Source organism: Panthera uncia (genome assembly GCF_023721935.1).
Source record: "Panthera uncia isolate 11264 chromosome B2 unlocalized genomic scaffold, Puncia_PCG_1.0 HiC_scaffold_25, whole genome shotgun sequence".
In the NCBI taxonomy this organism is placed as follows: domain Eukaryota; kingdom Metazoa; phylum Chordata; class Mammalia; order Carnivora; family Felidae; genus Panthera; species Panthera uncia.
Window position 1 is genome coordinate 3,743,715 of NW_026057581.1, and position 18,036 is coordinate 3,761,750.

General features: G+C 46.6%; 1 protein-coding gene across 2 annotated transcripts in view; it reads right to left on the bottom strand.

The window, feature by feature from the left end:
• Positions 1-18,036, bottom strand: part of CARMIL1 (capping protein regulator and myosin 1 linker 1) — a 310,173-nt gene that overhangs the window by 87,122 nt on the left and 205,015 nt on the right. For both annotated transcript variants that reach the window (XM_049654691.1, XM_049654692.1), the window contains 4 exons: positions 16,406-16,578; positions 14,771-14,839; positions 11,498-11,591; positions 5,384-5,482 (listed from right to left, as the gene is read on the bottom strand). In XM_049654691.1, coding sequence (XP_049510648.1) covers positions 5,384-5,482; positions 11,498-11,591; positions 14,771-14,839; positions 16,406-16,578 — 435 coding nt within the window. The remainder of the gene's footprint in view (positions 1-5,383; positions 5,483-11,497; positions 11,592-14,770; positions 14,840-16,405; positions 16,579-18,036) is intronic.

Genomic DNA, 18,036 nt, shown 5'->3' on the forward strand with positions numbered 1-18,036 from the left:
TTCTTCCCTAATTCTGGTTGTCTTCGGGCTTCACGTTCCTGGTTCCTCCTGCCATTCTACTACGGTGACAGTTTTACAGTCCCCAACCCTCTGCCCATGCCCGGCCCCTTGTCTGAATTTTCGCTTCCATTTACACACTCATGAAATACACATGCTCAGTGTGTGTATTTCCTTACTATAGAAAGTATTCTTTAATGTAGCACAAGTCACCTTGGTTCGTCTGGCAGCTGAATCATACCATGAACTCATATTTCTGGTAACTATTCAGGCTTTTTCAGATATATTGGGCTGTAGAACCCAAGTTCAGGACTTAGAACTATTAGTAATAAATGCTATCTTTGACTGCTCTCCACCTGTTACAAGTGTTCTCAGTTCCAGCAAATACTGTGTTTGCAGAAAATTCTATCCCCCTCCATGTTAATTTCTTTATTCACTTTAAGAGAAATATACTGAACACCTAAAACAGAAAGAGATTCAGTCCTGAATGAGATGCGTCTTTTGCCAGCAAGCAGCTTAAAAGTCTGGAAGTGGAAAAATATTCACAAGTAACAGGAACACAAGACATAAAGGGCTACGTACAAGGGCACCCACATTCTGTTCACTGCCCAGAAGTTTCACTTCCTACAGTAGTGCCTGCCACGTGACAGACCGTAAATACGTATTCAGTGAACGGAGGAAGGATACAAAGTTGTGCAAGGTTGGAGCCAAGGGAGGGATCACGTCTAGTTGAGGTTGAAGGTGGCTTTTCAACTGGGTCCTGAAAGATGTGCCCAGATTGAGAAAGCAGAAAGGAATTCTAAGCAAAAGACAAAACATAAGCAACGGCACATCCAGATACCTGTTTCCTGCTTAGGAACAGAGGCACTCTACTGGGAGAGATGAGACTAGCAAGTTGATGGGCAAGATAGTGCGAGACTCAGGCACGGGCTAAGGAGACCGAACACAGTGTACAAGGCAGGGGGCATCTGTCCCCTCCTCCTCCCACAACTGTGAACGTGTAAAAATCCTCACCCGTAACACTCTTCGGGACTCAGCTTCCCTGCCTGAGGCACAGGACATGGGCTGTAGACCGCAGAGGGTGGACGCACCAGTTCTCACAGTACTTGCAAAAGAAGAGGCAGGCGTGAGCCGATAAAATACCCAAGAGCCGCCAATGGAATTGGAAAGGAAAGAACAGCTGGGCAGACACGTGAGCACAGCGACCACTGGGTCGGTTCGTCAAAGGAGACCGCCAAGATGACCCCAAGGGTGGTATCCTCAGTGACTGGTGATGCCACTGAGATAAATGATAAAATCAAGAGTTCCAAGGGACAAGTTTCATCTCAGTGACCCTGTATCTCAGAGATGCCGCTCAAGTGGATGAAAAGATACGACTTTCTGGAAAGAAACAGGGAGAGACCCAGGAGTCCTCCACAGATGAGAGCATTGAAACGGTAAGAGTGGATGAAAGAGCTAAAGGAAATGAGCACTAAGGACAAAACGTAGACAAAGGACTGCATTTGGAAGATGAAAGGGTAAAGAGTCTTGTAGAAAGGAGACAGATAAGAACCAAGAGAGGCAGAAAGATACGCAAAACAGCACGCTGTCAATGAACCGGGCAGCAAGTCTTAGGAAAGATGAGGCAGCCAACAGTGATGACGATCATCGTGACAGTAAGAATAACAGCAGCAAAATACGTGAACGGTTCACTGCTGGGGAGCCAAGTACTTCGCAAGCTTTATCTCAGTGAATACTCTCACCACCTTCAGAATGGTCTCCCCATTTCACAGATGAAGAAAGCAAGGCTTAAACAGGTTTAAGTACCTAACATCAGTTCACACCCACAGGGAAAGCAGACACTGTCCTTAAATCCGGGTGGTCTACACTATCCTGCCTCCTCTCGTCAACGGATGAAGAGGGAGAAAAAGCTCGGGGACTCGGTGACCGAGACCCCTGAGAGGGTCATTTCAGTACACAGATGGGGACACATGTGGAAAGGTTACAAAGGGACATAGTAGGAAAGGAGTCCAGAAAGGAAGTATAAAAACCGTACAGGAGAGGCCGGAAGAGGCTGTTTTGAGTAAATGGCTGTAGGCGATAGAACTGCCCTCCCCGCTTTTTTCCAACGGTCAGAAAACTTTAAGGGTGAGAAGAGCTGAGTTTTGGCGATCTACCGGTAATTCTGGGCCTGTTTTTATAAATAAAGTTTTACTGGAAGAGCCACTGCATTCACGGTCGTCCTGCTCCCCCACGGCAGAGTTGAGTAGACGCAGGGAGACCTTCCAGGCTGCAAGGCCGAAAATATTAACTATTTGATTTCTGTTTTTTACAGAAAAGGTCTGCTGAGTCCTGATGAAGAGAGTTTATGAGGAGGAAAAGAAGAGATTGCAAGCAGAGGTGGGGTGAGATGTCGTAGGGGTCTTTCCTAAACAAAGAAAGACCATAGCAGTTATGAGATGCCATGGTTTCATGACAACATTTTAATCCCTTCCGTGTCAACCCGGGAATGATGACTGGCCACGCGGCCGGCAGGGACATTCGTCGCAGAGGGTCTATTCTTTCTGTATTCAGACTTCTGGAAACTTGGAGAAGAAGTTTCAACAGGAAGGAGGTAAATCTCCTCAAGTGACCGAAACGATGATCATGTCTCAAAATGTGCTAATCATAATGTCCTCAGAAATCCCCAGAGAGAAAAGGTGGCAATATACCTACAACATAATGACTCAAATAATTCAGACCGATGCCACGCACACAGAATTAAACATCTGCATGACGCCTCCCGTGTACAATTTCCTCTAGGTTGAGAAGACGAAACTTACTTTTAAGAATCAGCATTAAAGGCTGCTGCAGTCATTTTTTCGGATGGGCAAAATCCCCTGTGAATGACGGGGACGTCGGAAGGATATTGTAGTAAGGAAAGCCTGCGTTAAGACAGCTCATAAAGGAACCCAAGGCAAAGGTTCAACATAAGATTTTAGTGCTCTCGTCGCTTTTAATATTCACCACTAAAACCAGGAAGGAACGGTAAACCATAAAATACTAAGCTAGTATTAGTCCCTTGCAGGAAAAAAAAATTAGATTTTTAAGGCATGGGTAAAGGCAAATTATTGTTTCCTTTCTCAAAACTCCACCAATATTCATAATCACTATTTTTCTTTTTTTTCAACATGCATCGCTTTACTTTTTCTTATACCAAGAATGTAGGTTTACTGTAAAGGTTTCAAAGAACACTGTGATGTAAGAGAATAAAACTCACCTAATCACACTCCCTGAGAACACATGAACATTCTGAGAACACATGAACATTCTGGTGAACACACTTTCATAGACCTCTAAGCAGACCTAAGCAATCTTCCCTATAATTCTACCTACTTGGAATATTATACACGATGCTTTTATTATGGACACTTTGCTTTCATTCTCTTTTAAGAGAAAGCAACAGCAAAAAATTAAAATGACAGCTGCTCTCTCTAAAAATAAATAAACTTTTTAAAAAATTAAAAAAAAAAAAAAAGACGGGCGCCTGGGTGACTCTGTCGGTTAACCATCCAACTCTTGGTTTCGGCTCAGGTCATGATCTCACAGTTTCATGAGTTCAAGCCCCGTGCCGGGCTCTGCATTGACGTCACGGAGCCTGCTTGGGACTCTGTGCCTCTGACTCTCTGTCTGCCCCTCTCCCCACTTGCACTGTCTCTGTCTCTCTCAAAATAAATGAACTTAAAAAAATTTTTTTAAATGACATTTGCACAAGGTAAGAAAATAGTGCAAACCATTAAAAAATGGTCTCAAACAACCAACTTTGCCTGTCAGCCCCTCTCACCCGCCCAGACACTTTTGGAAACCTGCTGCTTCTTAAACTCTTCTGGTGGCTTCCATTTTTAATTTAAATAGTAGAGTTACATTGGTATTTTCCTAATTATTTTATTTAAACTCCAATAGAGTTAACTCTATTTGTATTTTTGATTTAAGAAGGACAGATGGGGCAGCTGGGTGGCTCGGTCGGGTAAGGGTCCGACTTCAGTTCAGGTCATGATCTCACAGGCTGTGGGTTTGAGACCCACATCGGGCTCTGTGCTGACAGCTCAGAGCCCGGAGCCTGCTTCGGATTCTGTGTCTCCCCCTCTCTCTGCCCCTCCCCAACTCATGCTCTGTCTCCCTCTCTCCCAAAAACAAACATCAAAAACAATTAAAACAACAAAAAGGATGATAGAAAAGAGGCTGATTCCATGAAATAAAAACTAAAATTTCAGCCTACCTACATTCCAACCCAACTTTCTCTCTCTCCAATTCCCAATTTTAGTTAGTATCAGTACTTTTACATTAAGATTCACAACAGTCACATTTCTTTTTTTTTTAATTAATGTCTATTTATTTTTGAGAGAGAGAGACACAGAGTGCAAGCCCCGACGCTGGGCTCGAGCCCAGAAACCACAAGATCGTGACTAGAGCTGACGTCGGACGCTCAACCAACCGAGCCACCCAGGCGCCCCCAGCATTCACATTTCTTAATGGAACAATGCTTAGGCTTTCCCTTCTTGTCTGGGTTGATGTTAAAATTTTGCACCCGCTAAAATGCACTTACAGAATTATGGAATCACGGAATACAAAGAGAAAGAAATGTAATCCTGTCTTTTAACCCTGCAGCTCCAAGTGGATTGTCCAAAGTGGCAATTTTGCAAAGCTTTCCCTCAGCTTTTGTGACTTTAGGGCTTTCATTTCTGCTGCAGTTTCTTCCTTATACCTCATCTTGTGCACTCTGATTTTTATTGTTATGCTGGAGAGTTTCCTCAACGAACTTTTTTGTGGTTTTTTTTGCATAGGGAATACTGGGGGTAAAATTTCCGAGTCCGTGTCCAAATACATTTTAATTCTGTCCTCATAGCTATTCGACAGAACGGCTAGGTGTAGAGTTCATGGTCCAAAATAAATCCCCCTCTGAACTCTGATGACATCACCTCATTTGCTTCTAGTAATTGGGATGGACACTAAGAAATGGTTCTAGTTCCCTTGTAAGACAGCCTTTTGATTCTCTCTGGCACCTGTTTTTTTTTTTTTTTTTTTTTTTTTTTTATGTATTTGAGAGAGACAGACAGACAGACAGACAGAGCAGGCGAGTGGGGAAGGGGCAGAGAGAGAGGGAGAGACAGAATCCCAAGAGGAAATCCAAAATACACTTTACCGACAAAAGGCACAAAATCATCAGCGATTAAAAGTGCATTTCTAGCATTGGAATCAGCCTACATTTTCCTCCCTCTGTATCTTCCCCTAAACTCCACTTCAGTTTCTTGTCATTTTCAGAAACCAGCTCTCATTGTCCCACTGGGGATGACTCCAGCGACAGAAATCCTGTGCCCCCCGCTGAATGTCTGTCACGGGCGAGTAGGAGAAACCGGTGTCCTCTTACCTGCTGCGTGGTGCTGGTGACAATGCCCTGCTGCAGGCGGTAGGCCTGCTCTTGAAGGTATTTCCTGGTCTCGTGATTCCGGAGCAGATAGTTTTCTATCTGAAAATCAAGCACACGCACCTCTCAAGAACACGTGTGGACTCGGCAGACAGAGAAGTTACAAGCGAAACAGCCCAGGTGCTGAACTTGAAACCAAAGCACGGATTCCCAATGCCGCCTGTGCCTTGACCCCAGACACAACCCAGGACACGGGAAACTGGCTGTGCATTCTCGGTGTCTGAGTTCGAAATGTAACTTGCAGGGAATGGGAGTGTTTTCACGTGACTCGGTAGCCGGCGGAGATCGGCAAGGGTTTCGGCGCTCACACGGTTCGAGGCCCCGTCCCTGCTTTCTCGCACACAATCACGGTCTCTCCCTCACGAATCTTTAACCACTCAACTATTCCAAAGCTACAGAAATAACCCCACGGTGTGTGGATGGTACCCACTGAACCTCTCAGCCTTTATGTGGCAGAACCCGCCAGCACTGAAAACTATTTTCAAGGAAGAAAAGGAGAAAATAGGCACAAGTTTGAAGGATACAGGCTAGCACAACTCAAAAACATACACCGGTTTCATCAGTCCATGGGGTTTTCATATGATCTCAAAAAAGGGACTGATTTTAGCACAAGTTGAGAAAATAAGAAAATGAATTTCCACAGAAAAGAAGAACGCTTGAAGCCGCTTGACCATCTGTGTTTTTATACACAATCTCCTATTAAAAATTCAAACGTACAAACGATAACTAGACTGAAATGAAGTGTTTAAGAACAACACGCAAAGTTGAACAAGAACTGCAGGGACTGAGGGACACCTCTGAAGATGTCTGTAAAGAATGATGTGAGATGGGTAATCGCACCATCTGGTTTTTTTTTCACAGTTGTTGTTTTCGTGTGTTTTTAATAACAACACTTAGCCATTTGGCTTTTAATTTGTCACTGTAGTTCCCTGGTTAAGAACTTGTAACAACTGTGAGGCTCTCAGTATTATTACACTTTCATTTTAATTTTCCATATGCTTAAATGACTACTACTTAATACCAATTAGGGACAATTAAAATACAGACTATAATTACCATCACCCCTGGAAACCATAAAGCAGAAGAAAATGTACCTTTCTACTAAACATAAATGAAGGAATTAAAAAAACGAAAAGATCCCTGAAATGAAACATCATTAAAGTGACACATTAAGACCATGACATTTTATTACATTAATTTTCTCTTGCTGCTTCCCAAAGAGTCATCTCTTTCCAAGGTGACATGATCATCGATGGCAAATGTTTCTGCTAAAAAACAAGATTCTTGGCTGAAGTATGACAGGCACACACATTGCCACCCAGCTTTGGACGCTTTTGCTTTGTTATTTGTTCTTTTTATGTGGCCTCGTGAAGCACTGGCCGGGGGCCGGTTGTGGGAACAGCTTGTTTATTTAGGACGCTCAGCTCACGCACAAGCCGTGCACCCAAGGCTGTCCCATGTGTTTCCAGGGCCTTCCCTAGGGCCACCAAGGGTGCTGCACAGACTAAGCTCAAAGGGAATTTTGTTTTAGAAAAAAATAATATTCAAAGCTCATTTCCAAAAGCCAGTACAAGGAGAAGGAAGAGTAACACTGTTTCAGTCACTTTAATATCAACCACACACACATCACCACTGAGAGTATTCACCATCTTGGATTAGCAGGGCAAACCTTCCTTCCCTGCGACGTTCCAGACCGAGGACAGAGAACCCGCCTCCCAGAGGCTGAGGACAGAGGGCCTGACTGAGGTCAAGTGCGGGGGCGGGGGGTAGGGTCCAAAGTGTCATTATCGTGTTTGCCAGTCCCCTGGGCAGCAGTGACCCGGAAGACCATCTACAGCCTACTGATGCCTCATCTCACTGCTGAAAACAGCTGAAAATAGCAGTGACACAAAAGGCAAAAAGACCTGTATTCAATGTAGCAATCTTACAGTAAAACAAAAAACAAAAAACAAAAAACAAAAAACCCAAACCCAACTTCGAAAGATTGAGTTCCAGGATCACAATGTTGTTCTTTAGCAGAGTAAAATTAAAGAGCATATTTCTTCTAGGGGACAGACTTCTGTTAAAATGAAAACTTGAATATATAAGAGTATAGTAAGCATTATAGGGGAAAAAATGATAAATACAGATTTGTCTTTAAAGAAAACACACAATTGTTTATTTTTTTAGTGTTTATTTTTGAGAGAGAGAGAGAGAGAACACGCGTGCACAAGCGGGGGAGGGGCAGGAGGGGGAGACAGAGGATCTGAAGGGGGCTCTGTGCTGACAGCAGCGAGCCCGATGTGAGGCTCGAATTCATGAACTGTGAGATCATTACCCAAACCACAGCCGGATGCTCATCCGTCTGAGCCACCGAGGCGTCCCAAAGTCCACTTTCTTCTTGTTTGCATGATGTCTGACCCAAGTCTGATATAACGTTGATCCTTATTTCTCAATACGTGAGGTGTTTTTCTACTCTATCTGGCTTCTTTCAAGATTGTCTCTTTGTCTGTGGTTTCTTTGCAGTTTAAACGTGACATGCCCATAAGTAGATTTTTTTGGTATTTATCCTCCTTGGTGTTCTCTGAGATTCCTTGATCTGTGGTTTGGTGTCGATCACTGATGTTGGAAAATTCTCGGCCATTATTACTTCCATGATTTCTTCTGTTCCCTTGTCTTCTTCTTCCTCTGGCAGTCCCCTTCTACGGATGTAACTGTCCCATAGTTCGGGAATATTCTGTTCTGGTGTTTCCCCCCATTCCTTTTTTCTCTCTGCTTTTCAGTTTCGCCAAGTTTCTACATATCTGCAGGCTCCATGATTCTTTCCTTAGCTGTGTCCTGTCCACTAATGCCCTCGTAGAAGGCATTTCTCATTTCTGTTACAGTGGTTTTGATCTCTAGTTATTTCCCTTTCGTTTTTTTCTTAGAGTCTCTATCTCTCTGCCTACTCTTTCCATTACAGCCGTCAACATGCTAGTCAGTTATTTTCAATGCTCTGATTATTCCAAAATCTGTGTATATTGACACTGGTTCTGATGTTTGCTTTGCCTCTTCATCATACTGTGTTTCTTCTTGCCTTTTACCATGTCTTGTAATTTTCTTTTTGGCAAAAACTGGATACGATGTATGTGGTAATAGGCACTGAGACAATCAGACTTTTAATGTGCTATTTGATGTTCTTCTGGCTAGAAGCTGGGCTGTGCTCAATGCCTGCTGTAGCTGTATGTGCAAGAGACTTAATTTCCTCCCATGTCCTTGTTTCTATCTCCCTAGTTGTCTGGGGATTTCCCTAGAGACCCCTTCTTAAACAGAGTGCCTCACAGCTTTGCTCGGTTGTAATCCACTCTGTCACTATACCTGATGTGGTGGTAAGGTGTTAGGGAGGGGAATCATTTTGTAATCCTATGATTAAATTTAGGGTTTATTTTAGTGGGCCTGAGTCCCTGGTCTGGGACCTGCCAAAATGTTTCTTGGCCATGTTTTTTTCTTCCCTTATGTGAAACGGGAAGGCTAGAGGGGCTGGGCGTACCTAACTGTCTTCCACTAGGGCAGGTAAGCGTAAGCCTTTGTGACAGACAACGGCACCCTCCGGGGGGGATTTCAAAATGGTTAACCTGCCCCCTTCTCCCTGCCAGAAACAGGAGGGGATTTCTCTCCTATGATAACCTGGTGGGGCTCCTAGCGGTGAAGCCCGTGAGAGGTTCAGGGCCTAAGACTGGGCCCCTAGGAGTTGTGAACCTCTCAACCGGTCTACACTGGGCCTCCAGCAATCCCTCAGCTGCTGTTTAAGCATTCCTCTGAGTTCCTGGCTCTGTCACCTTCGGCCCCTGGTGAGCTGCCCTCGGCTGGGAGTCACAGACATCGTCTGTATTCCCATCCATCCGGCTTCTGGGGCGACCGTTCACTTTGCAGCTCGATTCTCTGAGGGATCGAACGAGTGCCCGATCTCCTGTCTGCTCAGCTTTTCTTCTTGTTGTGAAGGCACAAGTGAAGAGTGCCAAGCTCCCGGCCTGCCGGGTCTCAGGCCGGAAACCTGGTGTCTCCAGGACGGGCCTTTTGTTACAAGCTGCCGACATCTTCTGGGAAAATACAAAGACAGCTACCATTTCGAAGTTGCCCTGTGGTTTATAAAGTGCTTTTTCACATACACTACCTGGCTCGGTCCCCGTCGGCACCACAGGCAAATTATTTGGTCGTCCTGCCTTTCGGTTTTCTTATGTGCAAAATGGGGCTATAGCAAACCCATCTCATGGACTTATTTTATAGTTTACCGGTGTTAATTTATGGAGAGCATTTATAACAGTGTCAGACACACAGCATGAACTGTATGTTAAATGTCAGCTAAACATAGTTCCTGTCTAGCTGTATGTTTTACACAGATGAAGAAACCAAAGTTCAGAAACATTAAGTAACTTAAGGAAGTCACAAAACTGAAAAGAATTTGATTGAGTCAGAGCTTCTGAACACGACTCTTGGATGATTTCTGTGGCCGCATCACAGCTTTCCCTGCCCCCACCCCCTACCTTATTCTCTTTTATTCAACAGAGTCTAAGGAGCAACCAACACGCATGCCAGGCACTGCACTAGCTGCTGAAAAATCTAAAAAGATGAAAACTATAGAAGCTCTGCCTTCAACGAGTTCATGGTCACCGAGAAGGAAAAAAAAAAAACCACGGAGGCCAGTAACTTACGTGACGGCACAAGGCCAGGGACAGAGACAAGCACGGGAAATTCTGAGGAACCCCCCACACGGAGGAGGAAGAGGCTCTGAGAAGTGCTCCCGATGAGCGGACACCGGCCTTCAATCTCGACAGACAAGCACAGCAGTGGGGAAGCATGCGGATCATTGAGATCAGAGCAGTGATTCTGAGATTTGCAGCCACGAGGAGAGCTTGTAAAAATGCAGGCTGGGGAGTCCCACCCTCGTTTCTGAGACCCACGAGTCTGTACCTCTAACAAGTTCCCTGAAGCAGAGCAAAGCGAAGAGGCAGGGCTGGTAAGAAATGAAGGTGGCAGAGGACAGGAGGCAGATCGCGGGCAGAACTGTATGCCAATTCAAGGAGAGCAGGCTTTATTCTAAAAGCCACTGGGGAGGGCTGGGCTGGAGACGTTGGTCTGTTCCCATGCGTCGTGAGTAAGGTGGCTTTCCTTGACCGAAAGCGGAGGTAACGATCCTGCTGAGAAACGATGAGGCCTGAACACATGCATCCGTAACAGGAAGAGAGGGGAACAGAGCTAATCAAGAGACTGATGCTACAGAATCCGTCAATATGATGATGGTGCGTGTTTACGGCAGACGCAGGAAAGAAAAGGCAAGCTTGGGAGGCTGGACGGTCCCACCCACCATGAGGACAGAGAGGGAGGAAAAAGATTTCAAAGAGTCCCATCTACCACCACAATACAGGCTTCTACAGATGGGACATCCTGGAGTATATCTAAACATCGAGAAAGGTGACCATAACCACAGAAAGAGAAGGACGGGGATACGGCACAGCAAGAGAGTGACCCGCAGGGCAAGTTCCCCATGCAGGCAGAGACGGCAGGGTCACGGGCACCAGGGACGGCTGGACTTGGAAGGCGGAGATGCCCATCATCCTCCGGGGTTGCCAGAAAGGAGCCGGGAATGTGTGTGGAATCAGAGACGTTTATAAACGAAGATGGTAAAAAGAGATCTCATTCGTATCCTACGTTCTTAATAAGGAGGGAAGGTTCCAGCAGCTGAGGATAAAGGTTGTACTAGCTGACATTCAGTTCCACACGTTCTCTGAGGACGCACAAGTTCTCTGTGCATAAGCTCCGGCCTGCTGATGCGGTAGGAATGTCAGTCCACTTACATTTCATGACCAATTTTCGTCTTACGTCATTCCTCCCTCAGTCATGCATTACGCCGGTTACGGCCGCAAGAACACAAGCTAATGTGAAAAAAGCTTTGTGAAACACAAAGTACCGTTCATATTATTATTATTAGTAATTATTAGTAATTACTAATTAGTAACATATTATTAGTAATCAGAATTACTACTACCAACTCCATTCAAATGCGAATTTATTACAATTACGCCATCAAACCTCCAGTACCTTTTGCAGAGCCTCTTCTGTTTTCTCGGGGTTTGTTTTTAGGGCTTGAGACGCATCATACATGGGAATTGGCATAAATCTCAACGTGTAGTTCCTAGAAAAAGGAGAAAGTCACGTTTATTTAGAAATAACGTCCTGCCACCTTAATTCAGCACTCCTTTTTAAAACCCAGAGACAGTTGCCAGAGTGTCTTAGAAAATTCTAAGCTCACAGACTATCTCAGGGCCTCTGATTACAGGTCAGGCTTCTGTGCGAGGTTCCACGGGCAACCTCGTCGGCTGGCACCGTTTTTATAAAACGCATGAATGCCAGGCATCTGGTTTTGTTGGTTTCAAAACCTGATTTTCAGCCTGGCACTGCAAAGATGGACCGAGAGGAAGGCCAGGAAATAAGTCTGCCAGCAATGTGCCACGTGGGTTTTCGTCACGAACGGCTCTGAACGTACCCGGATCACCGCAGTGACGTGTGACGGCCAGACCCAAACCGACGGAGGAAAAATTCAAAACGAAACCAAAGCATCTGTTTGCAAAGCAAGGACATTAGCAGCCACAAAAATAGTCTGATTGGGCTCTGGGCCCCTTTAAACAAGAGCAGCAGCTGTCCTTAGAAAAGCTGCTTCGCAGGACCTCCCACCCGGCTCCACCCCCCTCCCCGACCTCTGCAGGTCCCGGGGGTCTGGTTCACACACGGCCACGGCCACCGGGCTCTCGACTCCAAATGAAACCGCTGGTGGAAAATTGTGTCCACATATTATCCCCCCGCTGCTGACCAGCCGGAGAGGGACAGGAGTGCAAGACAGAGTCGTCGTCGTGTGAGCAAACAACACGGACCTCTGAGTCTGCACCCTGACCCTTGGCCCTGACCCCCCTACAAGCTGCTCTGTGTACCCACTCCCAGACCACCAGCTGGCCCTGGAGAGGCCTCCTCTCTCCCACCCCAAACCCGCCTACCCACTTCTGTTACAGGACACTCAGGTAGAACGACCTTTGGGGTCACGTGGTGACAAGTGGGGTGTTCTCCCGGAGCACTGGGACTGCACAGTCACAACTGTGATTCCCGCGGATGTTCAGATGACTAACTAACATACTAACATAAGGTAGTAATCATGAAGAATAGAGAAAATAAGCAACGATCTTACTAACAGCAGTCATCTATATGGCTTTATCTGATCGAAAAGATGTGCTTCAGTCCAACTTAGGATGGCTTAACATAAAAGAACCAGCAAAGAAAAAGGCTGTTACTGGGGTGCCTGGGTGGCCCCCAGGTCGGATAAGCATCCGACTCTTGATTGCGGCTCTGGTCATGATCTCACGCTTTGCTGGGATCAAGCCCCATGTTGGACTTGATCTCATGCTTTGTGAGATCAAGCCCCATGTTGGGCTCTGTGCTGGCAGTGTGGAGCCTGCTTGGGATTCTCTCTCTCTCTCTCTCTCTCTCTCTCTCTCTCTCTGCCTCCCCTGGTCTCTCTCTCAAAATAAATAAATAAACTAAAAAAAAAAAGAAATTATTAAAAAAAAAAAGGCTATTATTTCTATTACTTCAATTTTTACCTTAACTTTAACAAGACTGTTTTTTGTTTAAGAGGAGCTAGCCAAATGAAACGAAGAGACAATGCATCTTTTTTGCAGCCTTGAAGATTTTCCTTTCCCTCATCCAGCCGCGATTATGCTCCAGAGCCCGGGTACTTTATTTAGACCAAATGTGATATGGAGGCACTCGCATCCTGGACCACAGCGGACGTACCGGACCGTGATCCAGGGAGCCCTTGCCTCATCTGGAGACGCTGAGTGCTGGGCGTGCGTGCTTCTGGCTTCTCACAAACACCAGCGTGGGCTGGCAGTCTCCCGCGGGCCGCAACCATGTTGTTAGCACCCAAATGCGGCTATTTGTAAATACACGTTTCCATGTGAAGGTTTTGCGGTGCAACAGGAGTAATTGTAGGTGGTTCTGCAGTCCCGGAGGGCTCCCGGGAGCCGTGGGACAAGCTGTCTTGTCCGGATTTAGGGACGCTGTGGGGGCGGCAATTCTGACCTCCGGGCGAAATCGGATCTAGACCCTGGGATCTAGAACTGGAAGGCACGCAGGGCTAACTGACTCTGCCTTCCCCACTTTCCACAGAAGAATCAATCAGAAAGGTGCAATGCTCTGCTCAGGACTGGCTCGTTGATGACAGAGCCACCGACTGACTGGACGGCTCTTCACCCCAGGCCCAGGGTTTTATCCATGACACCATGCTGGCCGTGAGAGCCCCACCTAGGAGGCCTCCTGCACAAAGGGAAATGTGGGGAAAAAACACGAATAATGCGGACCCCCGCCTCTTCCCCAGGGGACTGGCTTCTATGGTACTAGCTCCTTATTTCCACACCCGCATTTTGTCACCTCTCATTTTTAATGCTGTAAACCCGCTTTGATTATGTCTGCTTTCAGAATATAATATGAGGGCTGAAGAGCTTGGGAAGAACCAGATTTCTAGAATTTCTTCCAGCCATCTTTGTATTATTGCCTCATTTCATTTACCGGGAAAGCAAACTTGACAATTAATAATAATTGCAGACTTTAGTTACTACAGTAATAAAGCCTTTTACAGTAATGAGACAAATGAGCCTGCCATTCCCCAATTTCATTTAAAAAAAATTTTTTTATTAAATTTTTTTAATGTTTATTTCTTTTCAAATAAAACAGAGACAGAGACAGAGAAACAGAGCGAGAGTGGAGGAGGGGCAGAAAGAGGGGAGACACAGAATCCGAAGCAGGCTCCGGGCTCTGAGCTGTCCGCACAGAGCCCGACGTGGGGCTCGAGCTCACGAACCACGAGATAACGACCTGAGCCGGACGCTCAACCGACTGAGACATCCAGGCGCCCCACCCCAATTTCATTTTTATTTTCCGGACCTTAGCTTTTTTTCTCTTCACTGGAGTCAGAGTTGTCATAATGGGCAAGAAAAAAAAAAAAAGCAAAACCCGATGGAAATAGAACGTGAAACCACAAAAGAACACAAGCTGACTGTCCTGTGGCCCTTCCACTGTGAAATCGTTTAATCCTCACGATGGTGCGTCTCTGGCCTCATTAAACACATGAAGAAATTCGCACCGGAAGAAAGTCCACGTTTTCCCAGCTCTCGTGGCTGGTTAGGAATTTGGCTAACTCAGACCTGGATCTTCCCATTCCCAGTCCAGTGTTACTTTTATCGCACCACGGCAAAAGCAAACAAACGAACAAACACCACTGGCTCCTTTGTGTTTTTCCAGAAAGAAGGCCTGATTAACACTTACTTTTCCATGGCAACAGCTATATCCTGAAAGCCTTGTGCGGTGATGTTGTTCTTGTCCCATATCACGGTCCTGTTTGAAAACCAAATCCCAGAAATGACCGGACATTTAGGCACGGAGGAAATAATTCTGCAGTGAAGATGAATACTTAAAGACAACACTAACTCGGTATCTTAGCACAATAAGCAAGGAATAACATCCAACTTAGTTGTAAGCAGAGCACGGATGAGCATTTCTTCCAACGTTACGCATTACATTCTTAACTCATTTGCTGCTCACGTAGCATGAGAAAAAACCATGCTTGAAAGCAACAGCATACTCATTAACGTACCATTAGGTTGCCTGATGCTTTGTAACCAGAAAACTCTACAGAACCTGATTTCTTGCACACTCTCCCCATATTCTGCAAGTAGTAATATTCTCGTATTCACATCCGGAGCTGCTTATAAAAGATGTTAAGGAGTCCCTTGTCCAAAACAAAGAATTTCAGGTACTGAGACTTTTTTCCATTCTAAACGACTAGCAGGAATCCTGTCATATTGGTCTTATGTTTTCATCATGGCCCTGACGTCCCAAGCACCGGGCTCATGCTGCCGGTAAAGCCTCCGTTTCTACAAACAGGAGGTTGTTTACTTTTCAGACACAAAATCTATTTTGGAAGAGAAGTGCCATTTTACTTCCAGAATGTGAATACTTCAGAGGTATTTTGGTGTCTGTCAATTCCCCTGACACGTGAAACAGCGTTTAGTCGTCTGATCCAAGAATCACACCTCTAACTGCTTCCCTTCCTGATCCCCAATGGCCTTCTTTACACACACCCTGACCTTCAGAGAAAGTGCTGCAGTATTTGGCTTCTGGCTTCAGTGCAGACAGAAGGTTCAGGAGAGCATGGGAAGCGTCCAGAAACATCAAGAAAGAGCCCCTGAAGCACACTGCGAATGAACTCTTCCTTAACCAGACTGCCGGGTTAGGTAGCAGTTGGATCTCTCTGCAGGACGGATGGCACCGTGGTCCTTAATAAAGTGGTTACCACGGCAGCCAGTCCTTAAGAAGAGCCACACTTGGGAAACACTCCAAGTGGAGGAGAACCACTAAACAGAATCGTTAGCACCCATCATGAACTTGCCTTTGAACCGACAAACCTCCTGCGTCCCTTGGCTTTTAAGCCTCTATATGGGCAGCGGTGGGCAGGGGGAGGCAGCGTGTTGGGCTCACAGCCAAGTACAGGGAAGCCCCTCATGTGGTTCCTTCGGTCTCTCTAGCTCCGCTCACTGGCACCGGCTGCAAAGCCCTCCCGTACCGCTCCGCTGTGCGCACACAGCAGTCTACCCCGACATGAAAGAGGACACAGTACCATTTCTCTTCAGGTCAGGTTTCAGGTCATGGTGGAAATCTTTAAGACGACAGTTTGTGGGACTCACCGTGTCTAAAGTGGGGACACTCCTCCTCCCTCTACACTAGGACAAAAAGACTTGACATCATTACTCCTCCTTCCCAGTTGGCCCGATGGGAAACTCAGCCCCCACTGGGACACAGTCAGCTCTCCAATGCTTGAGGGCCAGAATCTTCTCCAGGGCCTTCTAGGGCCCTCCGGAGGGCAAGCCTCCGTACCCGGGGCCGGGTACCAGACCCGCGTACCTGAGCTTGGTGTTGATCTGCAGCGCCTTGGCCAACATCTTTGCTCCCATGTCCCCCATTCCGTTCCCGCTGATGTCCACCTTGGTCAGGGAGGTGTTGCTTCCCAGGGCATTGATGATGATGGTGACCTCGGTCTTGAGTTTCGAGTCGGCCAGGGACAAGGACTGCAGAGGCTGCGAGGGAACAACAGGCGGGGCTCACGCGGTCTCGTGGAGGCAGCCACCGCGCGCAGTGACCCCTTTCACGGAGAGCCCCCGGGGAAGGTGCCCAACACGCACACTCCAAGTGTCTCCTGTTGAAACTTCTGGCTACAAGACACTGACGGATGGGCCCCCGACGGTTCGAGATAAAATGGACCTTTGCAGTCAAACGTGGAGGGCTCGTGCTTCAGAGCTGGACAGTGGCCACTGCTCTCCTAAGGGAAGCGTGCGGAGATACCCAGAGTGGCCAGCTCTTTTGAAGCGCGGGATGGGACGAAGCAAATAAAAATAGTACGAGAAGAGTTCTGAGCTTCTGTACGGCTACGTTATCCCTTTTTACCCATTTTATTTTTATGCAAGGTGAAATGACATCTTAAAATGCTAGCAGAGGACAAATGCAAAATAAAAACCAGCCAAGATTATTAATAGCTGACATTTACCAAACGTGCACTATCCTTAACTACTGTCCCAGGATCCTCCCAGCAACCCAGCACTTACGGGTTCGATATTCCGTACTGTTATCCCCATTTCCCAAATGAGACACAGAAAGGTTGAGTGACCCAACCGAGGCCGCACAGTTAGAAAGCAGCTGGACGAGGGCTGGGTGGCTCAATCAACTTCCGCTCAGGTCGTGATCTCGCGGTTCGTGAGTTCGAGCCCCGCGTCGGGCTCCGTGCCGACGGCTCGGAGCCCGCAGCCTGCTTCAGATTCTGTGCCTCCCCCTCTCTCTCCCCTCTCCCACTGGTGCTCTCTCAAAAATAAATAAACATTAAAAAAAAAAAAAAAGCTGAACAGAACCAGAAAGTCTGGTTCCACACTTGTGCTCTGAGCTCCTACACAATGTTGCCCCTCGTGGCTTATCCTCAATCTTTTCGATGATCATCCTTAGCTTTATGAGTACCAGTCAGAAGACACAGAAGTTTTTTAAAACAGAGAAGAAGTCAAACATCTGTAAGTTTTTATTAGCATAAGCTGTATGGTGAATCCAAACTAGCCCACTCAATGTCCATTTAAGCTGAAGACTGAAAGCCACGTGGTCCAGAGGCAGGCCAAACCAATGAAGAGGGCTCCCTGCCGAGTTCCCTTTTCTTGTTTATGGTACCTCCCTAGCCGAGTAGGCATCTGAATTTGCAAGCCCTGAATTCAGCCATGACTGAAAGAATAAAGTGGTGGAAATTCCAGAGCTTGAACCAATGTGGCCCTGAGAGCCAGAACTCGGACTTCCCTGGGGGACGTGGATGTTTTCCGGGTTGCTTAAGGCAGTCTACCCAGGCCCGGCCGTACTAAACAGTTCTAGGAGCTTACTCCGTTAAGTCCGACATTACGGGAAGGTGGGATACCGGGAACAGCTTCCAGGGCCACCCACGTTCCACCGTGGCCCATGCGAGCGGCGTTCTCAAGATGCGCCCGGTGGTCCGTGTGACCCGCACA